We start from the raw sequence: 9,581 nt of genomic DNA, 5'->3' as shown, positions 1-9,581 counted from the left end.
TCCCAGATCATATCCAATTTAATGAAGAAATTTCATAGGCATTGTGAATCTCATAAACTTAACGATTTTCCACCTAATAACCTTCTTTCTTAGATCTAGGCACTAAAGGAGATGGAGTTCTCTTTAAAGGAGAGAAAGTTAGGGTTCCTTTCTAGAGTTTAAATAGCAATAACATAAAATGAAGTCGTAAAAAGGGTTTTTATAAGTTTCCTTATGGGCTTAAGTGATTTCTGTTCATCTTGGGATTGGGTCACTTAATCAAGGCACTTGGGCTCTAATTAATTAATTAGTCTTATTATACTCTAATTAATTAATTAGCCTAATCCATAGAGACCATTCAGAAGATCCAATGCAACCTTATATTTTTATCAAAATGCCATTATGCACACATATGAATCTGGAACCTAAAAATCCCTTAACAAAAGTGTCATCATGAAATATGAGGTCCAACAAAGATCACTAACACCCATATGAAAATATTGGCTCCCTTAGAATCTAATTCTAAAGTTAACTCACATCCCACTGTAGAGAGTTAATTACACTCTAGTTTCCTATGATATTAGAACAAGATAAAACTTAGGTTTCTTAACTTACTATCCATTTCATCAAGACTCTCTATGAATTGGTGTTTATAATCTAACGAGGTATATGATATTAACCTCTTAAGATTACCTTTCCAATTCTTGAGTTATGGATCCTCTTATTATATGATCAACTAACATACTTATGGGCCCATATTTTTCACATGAATCCTCACTCGACAGTGAGACTCACTTTTTATTATAAAAAACTGATTTTCAAATAAGTTGGAATTGCCACTTATTTTTATTTATTTTTAAAGGGAAAACAAAATAAAAAATAAGACCCTAAAGTGACTCATTTTTAAAAGGAAAAGCATATCTACAAAAACTGAGCATAGATTCGAGGGTCATTCTACTTATTGGAAAGGTAGCATAGGGTAGCATCCGTTTAAGGCCTAAAAAGGTCTCTAACAAGTGGAGGAAACTAATATATTATGTATACTAAGAAATAAGAGAAGCAATATACAATAAGACGTGGTGATAATAAGCAAGAAACAAAATATGAGTATATGGGTTATGTACATTGGAAAACCAAAAGATCAGGACCAAACAAATAATATCACTCAAAGGTATAGCATGCATATCAAAGAAATCAAACAATCAAAGGAAAAAAGGAGTGTGCCTCAATAATGCCTAAAACTAGGCAATGTGCTTACATAAGAAAGAATGGGGTTGGTCTACAAGCATAAGGAATTATATCATATCAAAGTAGGGACTAAACATTATGTACAAAATATATACAACCAAAATCAAGAGTTAATGATTGCTAAACTAGCATCAAAGTGGATTAATATACACTAAACATGCAAATGGATCTAAACAGGTCTACAAACATGCACTTACAAAATAAATCCAAATAAAATAGCTAAATGAGAGACACAGTACAAAGGAGGGCTTGCCTAACATGCACAAGATTTCTAGAATACAAAACAAGAGCTAAAGAAGGTTAAAAGCATAACAAAGTAGGCTGATTTAACAAGATATACAAGAGGTATAAAAATAGGATAGCAAACAAACATTTACAAAATAAATCTATTTAAAATAGTTAGAGATGAAATAAAAATTTAAGATTTTAAAAAAATCTAAAAAAACTATAAAAGATACCTAAAACAAAATTCAAATACCCAAAGAGCTCAAACAAGCACGAAATAGTACATATTTAACTAAACATCTTATTACTCATAAAACAAGGCAGCGCAGCAAGCATGCAAAGATTGAATTATTCAATAAAGTTATAAATGAGATAAAAATCAAAACAAAAATTATACAAGATATTTAAGATGTTTAGATCACAATTCAAAAGCCTAAATAGCTCAAACATGCACCAAATAGTATAGATTTAACTAAACCTCACACAACTCCAAATTAGGTTAACACAGCAAGTATGCAAAGTTGAATTAATTCACAAATTTAGGGACTAAAGCTCACATACTTATTTAAGAAATCTAGAATACAAAAAAAATAAAATAAAATCATAAAATTGATTAAAAACCAAAGAATTGGTACTGATTTACTAAAACATTTTGGGGGTAAAAAATAGGGCAACAATTGGACATCGAGAAAAACTGATTCATTTAACAAGCTTGGAAGTGGGTTTTTTTTTTTTTTAACAAAAAATAAATAAAAAATAAAAACTAACACATTTAAGAAATATAAAATAAAACCCAAGCCTAAAAAATATTTTAGGATAAGCAAAAAGTCTATATTTTCAAAAACAACTTGAAGGACAAAAATAAGACATCAAAGAGTCAAAAGTTATCAATCAAGATATGTAAGCTTCAATATAAGCCTAAATTAATTTCCATTGATTAATGGCATCCCAAATCTCTAATGATTATGGAAAGAAATTTACAAGGTTTGGAGATAATCCCATTAGCATAAGATTTTCAAGAACATTTAGTGTTCTAAAAATGAAAAAAAATATATATGAAAATCACAAGTTTTGAAAATGAGTGATGTAGGGTAAGAAAGAAAGTCATATATTAACTAAAGGGCTAATACTCCTTCTCAACCCTCAAACAAGCATGAGATTAGGTTCACACAAGGCATGGAATGCCATATTAACACTCACATTTGAAAAAGAAGGTTGAAATATACATGAAAGCATCCATAAAAAGGTAAACTCCTATGTAATTCAAGTCCTGTTTGTCAAAACTAGTGGCAACCATTAATGACCATAATCTCAAGTCCCTCATTTAAAAGGGCTAAAGATGGTCCTCTAAAAATTAGTTTGAAAATCACAAGAAAATGAGAGCAACTATCTATTTTCTCAAGCATGATGGTAAGACCAAAGTCCATGGTATGGGACATGACCTTTGGCCATGAAATTGACTATTGAAATATGCTTGAAATTCAATCTAAAAAATTTTGAAACAAAGATTCTACAACTAGATTTGCAAAAGAAACAAGTAAAAAATAAAAAAATAAAAATAAATAAAAAAAACACCAAAAAGCCTTTTATAGAGAAAATCACTTTGGCAAAATATCGAACACTTTTTAGCTCTTAAAGTTTATTTAAAATCAATCATGAAGCATTTTCTAAAGCCTCAAAATAAAAAGAAAAATGAAATCCAAAAAAAAAAAAAAGAAAAGAAAAAAACCAAGGATCTCAAATCCAAAGAGCCTCATGTCATGACTAAATCAATGGGCTTCAAAAATGGAAAATAACCCAAGAAAAGAACAAAACCAAATCAAGTAAGGCTTTAAAAACTATAGAGATGAACAAGGATAAAACTTTAAGAGAATAACTATCTCATTAAGCATCCAAAGTGAGCAATGAAAAAAAGAAGAAAAAATCCAAAGATAAATAGCAAAAACCTAGAAATCAACATGTGATCTTCATTATCCACATCCAATATACTCATCATCTCAAGAATCAAAAGAAAATGAGAATAAACTAGAAATAAATAGAAGAAAATAAAAATGAAGATGAACTTACCTGAAAATCTCCTCATAAGTGAAATCACTTACCTTCTAGTATGCATAACTTCTCCAACCCAAGTTTTTTCTCCAAGAACTTCTCTAGAAAAATGGGCAAAGTTTTCTCTCAAAACCAAGAGAGAAGTCCCCTAAAAATTAATCCCAAGACCCTTATTTATAGGCCAAGGAATAATAGAGATTTTGACACATGTCATCATCTCCAACAAAACTCAAATTCACTTTAAGACTAAACTCAAACCCAAAAGAACACTAACCCAAGATTAAAGGCCATAAAAACTTACATAAACCACCCTTGAGAACCCACAAAGAAGGCAAAAAAGATGGGGCTAAAAAAGGGCTAAAATAAGCAAAACTCAATCAACCAACTAAAGAAATTGGTTGAATTAATTCAAATCGATTGGCTCAACTACTTGACCCAATTAGCTTAACGGCTAAACCGGTTCCCTTAATTGGTTGAACTAGTTCAAAAAGATCGATTTGACTTAAAAAAAGGTCTCCAATCAAACGAAAAGAACCCGATCAAGCTCCAAACATGTCAAAACTTTGGAGAAACCTAGGGTGTCGCTAAAGTCATGTTGTGGATCCAAAAACTCCCTAGGTCTCCAAAAAGTGGCCCAAGATTCAATGCCAAATCCAAGTAATAGATAGACCACCAAGGAGCATAGTGAATAAAAAAACAAAAAAAGATACTAGTGCATACAACATAAAAGTGTAAAGTGAGGGATAATAAGTACGATGAATAACACGTGCTATGAGGACAAAGTAGAGAGTCTACAATACCATAGCTCACAAAGAGTTTATGTCAAATTCCAATTAAGGAATTACTACAAATATAGTTTTCCTAATCACATGTCGTTAGGATCAAGTAAGAGGGCATGCTATCTCAAACCCATAAGATATCTGATGCCTTTATTGATCATACATATTGTCACCTGCCTTGATCAATAATAACATAATCCATTAGGAACATATGACTACCTTAGGGTCTAACCCATAAGACAAAGCCACCAATGACTTCAACACAAGCTTGGTATCTTCTCAAGGTTGAGGGTCCATGCAATATAATAGCTTAGTGAATCATAACTATCTAATAGATAATGTTATAATTCACTATAGGTTCTATCTAATGTATAACCATTCACACTAGTGTACTAATTGTCGAAAAAACATCTCGATCATCAAAACAAGTCAACTCTCTAATTAGAATATAGAACATTATAGTCTCTAATAGATTGCCTAAATCCATGAATTGATTGTGAACTATTTATTATTGTGCAAGAAACCTATGACTTAGATCTTTTGTACGACTCTTAATGTACCCAATTATGTATAATGCAAGTAATAAGGGTGTAAATGCTCAAATAAAAATTAATACAAATAAAGATAGAAAAAGGGGACTAGAATCATAATAAATAAATTTACTAATGAATCTATATTATGTTATATCATGTCATGCTTTCAAGGGTTCTATCCTAACACACTCGTCCCAAGGTCATTTTCAACCATCATTTTCCTAAAGAGCAGCATTGTTACATGCCTAACAATTCCTCTTCCAATATGTGATTCTTGTAATTTGAACCATGACCTAGCTTTGATACCACTTGTTGGAATCAAAGATTTAGCCATCTCACCTAAAAACTAATTAGTTGCTAGGTCCAAAAGTGAAAATGTACACTTTGACCACCTTTGATCATTACCCTAAGAAAAATAAGGAAAATGAAAAATGGCAAAAATTCCTTATGCTAGTGTGGTTGGAATTTTAATGTGAAATATGTTGTGCACTTGACCGAATATAGATAAATATAAGAATGCAAAAAAATATAGCATGTTTAGTTTTTTAGAGAGCTGGGAATTAAAAAGGGGAAGCGACCCAAGTACATTAGAATTACAAGAGAACATCGAAAAGAAAGAAATAAAAAATAAGGAAGATAGAAAAAAGAGAATAAAAGCCTATGAGAACACTTCACCATTAGGATTAAAACCCTTTGAACTTCATGTCAAAGAACTCCCTATTGAAGATCCTACCATTCTCTTTCTTCAAATGTTCTATAGCAAGCAAAGAGGAGATAAGCTCCACACCTTTCTTCACTAATTTCCTAAGGCATGCCCAAGCCAACCTAGAAGAAGAAGTTGTGCATAGTAATGTTCTAATGATATGTTACATAAAACATGAAGTTGTTCACAAGAATATAAAACCTTGTTAAGAACCTTACTTAATGTGACATCCATACACCTAAAGGGTGTTCATAAGAAAATGAAACATTGTCAAGAACCTTACCTAATGGAACTTCCATAACTCAAAATTTTAATATAACTAATTAATGGATTTATAGATGCTTCAACAAACTATCCATATCTATGTTAAGAATGTATGCATGTTTAAAGTCATATCCATCAAAACGTCGTACCATTTTCAAATTCAAATATCTCTTACTAGGATTACAATATGGGTGAGTTGGGTTATATCTCACTTGAAGTTCAAAATAAACTTTTAAACATCATCCTCAGAGCCTAGCCAAACAAATTGTTATTTTTGGATAAAATTTTTCAAATTAATATATAAAATTTGACATAATTTTGACCCCTTTGTTTCTTATATTTTAAACATTTATTTTTATTTTTAAAATAATTAATCAAGAAGTGAATCACTCCTATCTAAATTAACAATAAAGGAAAAAAATTTATCATGACCTCTCTAGACACACACATAGAGAGAAAGAGAGAGAGTAGTTGCACCATGACCCAATAGCTTAATTTATATAAGGTAAGAGATGTGTGAAAAATGTGAGAAATTTAAACCACTCATTTAGTCCATATTAAAATATTATGACATTTTTTTGCATATGTATTTTCCTCCACCATAAAGGCAATAGTTAGAAAAGTTAAAAAATAATACTAATCTTTTTAAGAATTAGAGAAAATTAATTATACTAGTATCTGAAATTATGCAAGTTAACTTCTAAAAATTATTATCTATTAAAGAACATTAACTCACATAATGTTAAAATAAGTAACTTTATGCATAAAAATATCTCAATATGATATGTAAATTAATTCTAAACAAAGACGTCTTCACATAAATTGCACAAGTAAAAGAAAGAGATAATTAGGGCAATATATATGATAGATGACTAAGATTTTAAGGTTGCATCTTTCCATTTTAATTTCTTGCACACAAGTATATTTATTATTTTTTTATTACAAGAAAATCTCAGTAGATTTTCATCAAGCTTCCCATGTGATGTTAAAAGCTTAATTTTCAAGTTCCTATTTTTACAAGATGTTGATCATTTGTTGATTTTGAGCAACATCTGTTTCATTTTAAAAAAAATGGAAAGAAGAAAAAAAGAAAGACATAAATAAGAAATTAGTTTTGAATGAATCAAAGATTTTCCTCTAGGTTTTCATATCCTAAAATTGCTTTCATATCACACCCCATTTATGGACCATATCAAACGACACCCCTTGTGACAATGGGCTCATGATAAAATAAAATTTGAAAAGGGAGTTTTATCACCCTCCATTATGAAGTTTATATCTTGTTAATTTCATATGAATATTGCAAAAATGTTCATGTTAAGCTTGATTTATGACCAAAAAATAAAAGCAATATCCATTGAGAATTCCTCTGGTGAAGTATAGAACTAATTGCATATAATATGAATGATTAATCCAAGAGTAAGCCTATGTTTGGTTCTTAGAAAATATTAAGAAAAAAAATTAAGGAAAATGGTTTTTTTTTCATATTTGATTTCATTGTAGAAACTATGAAAGAAAATTAAATATAATTAGAATTAATTAAAATTTTATACACTTTAAAATTATTTAATTTTTATAAGATAGAAAAAAAATTAAGTTAAATGAATTTGAAATAACATATAAAAATAATTTATTAATTTTAAATTTATTTTTTGTTTTCTGTTTTCCTTGATTTTTTTCTTTATTTCTACTTTTCATCTTTATTTTCTTTTCATCCCATTTTCAATTTTCAGCAAAGCAAGCATAGCCTAGAGGCAAATAGAACCAGCTAACAGTTAAAAACAGCCAAAGTACAACAATGTCAATGACTAAAAATGGAAAAAAAAAAAAAGGAAGAAAATATCGGCATATTTGTGACATGTGAAAATAAAATAGATCCATAGATTTCAAAGGAGAAAATAAAGACTTGCCAAGATTTCAAGGATCTAAGAAAAAAGAGATAGAGGATCCATTACAATGCTTTTTTTATTACAATAACTACCATAAGACAAACATGTGTGCGGAATTTCGCAGGCAAACTACTCTCTGCGCTCATACTTTCTAGCCCAAACGTGCTTGGAGTTGATAGTAAATTTCGCTATGGAGCTCCCATTCAAAATACGATCAACAGTGGAGACAGATCGCAGAACCAATCGAGCAAACAATGGCTGTCTGTTTCTAGAGACCTCTTCCATATTCACACTGTCAACACAATCTCCAAACAGTCCTGTAAAAAGCTCCCTCACATCACTCTCACTAACTTTGTTACCTCTTGAGAAAGTCAAGAACATAGTTCTGTCATCCACCGGAGCCTCAGTAGTTGGGTTCCACCCATGTAAACCTCCTATGGGAAAGGAATAATCCAAAGATCGTAGCACAATGGTGACATTGCCAAACAACGGATGTGGGAAACCCGGGACAGCAACAGGTTGGTTCAGGAGGACCTGCGAGGCAGAAGGCAAAACCTGCACTAAAATGTCAGTAAAAGCCCAAGAACACACACTGTTCAGAAACTTTTTTATCCCACTTATTGCAGTGAACTTATTTTGGAAAAACATCTGCAGAGAAATCTCCATTTCCATGGCTCTTGAAGAGAGAGGAAGATTGCCAGAGGGCAAACGAGGAGGAGGAGAATCAGAAGAAAGACACTTCAAACAGAGAACAGCTTCATTGGCTATGGCATTCACTATGGAGTCTGGGAGTATCAAGATTTTTGCCACGATATTGGGGTATCCTATCTCTTCTAGCCATAGCCACATGGCCATGACCAAGAGTGTTTCCGAAGGTTTTCTCAAACAATTCAGAATGAGTCTTGAAAATATTTGTCTGTCAACAGAATGGAAGGAGAGTAGCTCTCTCAGAGGAATCTTGAAAGCCATTTAGACAATGAGATAGAGAAAAGGAGATAGTACCGTGAAAAGAAAAACCAATCAACGATTAGACAAACCCAAAGAGTGACATTTGACAGGGGGAGAGGGAGAGGGGGAGGAGAAGAGAGAGGGAGAGGAGGAGGGAGATCAGGGAGGCGGAGAGATCAAGCAAAGCAGAAAGAACCTATAGCTGTGGTTGATGATGGTGCAATAGCCCATTATATATAGATAAGAGGGTGGAAAACCGCCTCAGACATTTAAACCATATAAATCCATTCTTAAATTTCTTTTTATTTTCAAAAATTTTCCACCCCTAATAAAGGTATATTCTAATACTTAACACCAAATAGAAAAAGTTCAAAAATAACCCCAATTTATTAAGTATTAAGAATATTAATTATACACATACTAGAAATACATAAGTTTTATATGAGGCCATTAATTAACAAAATGTGAAAACAAGAATAGTTTATTCACAAATTATCCTTTTTACCTCAATTTGGAGAGTCAATGAATAAGAGATAAGGATGGACTTAAATAAATGAGTACAAGTAAAAGCAAATGATACAAATATGATAACCTGAATTAAATGATGATAATCCACTGCTTTATCTCTTTCTCTCCGAGATATAAAAAAATATTTTTTACTTAGAGTTTGTTTAGAAGTGTTTTTAATCTTTCTAACACTTACAAATATTTATCATTCAAGTGTTATAAAAAGGTTAGAAACGTTTTTTAGAATTACTACCAAACGCATGTACTCTTGTTGTAGGAACTGGCAAAGTTGTAGGAACTCTAGAACTTCATTTATGGGTTTCAAAGAAAATAAGATTGTCTTAAATTTTAGTGAAACCGCATGAAGCTTTTTCCATTAATCAAAATTAATTTTACAAGGATATGTACTTAAAAGATGTTGGCAAGTAATTGTTATGGGAAAAGGCCTTTCCATGTA

General features: G+C 31.1%; 1 protein-coding gene across 1 annotated transcript; it reads right to left on the bottom strand.

The window, feature by feature from the left end:
• Positions 1–7,708: 7,708 nt before the first annotated feature.
• On the bottom strand, positions 7,709–8,784 carry LOC100241880 (uncharacterized). Its single transcript, XM_002267780.4, has one exon. It carries the CDS (start codon positions 8,636–8,638, stop codon positions 7,799–7,801), a length of 840 nt encoding a protein of 279 aa, XP_002267816.1. The 5' UTR covers positions 8,639–8,784; the 3' UTR covers positions 7,709–7,798.
• Between the last annotated feature and the right edge of the window lie 797 nt (positions 8,785–9,581).

The sequence above is a fragment of the Vitis vinifera genome, chromosome 12, assembly GCF_030704535.1.
Source record: "Vitis vinifera cultivar Pinot Noir 40024 chromosome 12, ASM3070453v1".
NCBI lineage: Eukaryota > Viridiplantae > Streptophyta > Magnoliopsida > Vitales > Vitaceae > Vitis > Vitis vinifera.
This window is presented reverse-complemented; position numbering and strand designations above follow the sequence as displayed.

Bases quoted from the DNA above. Each gene is read 5' to 3' on its own strand.
- LOC100241880 (XM_002267780.4), bottom strand. From the start codon at position 8,638: ATGGCTTTCAAGATTCCTCTGAGAGAGCTACTCTCCTTCCATTCTGTT.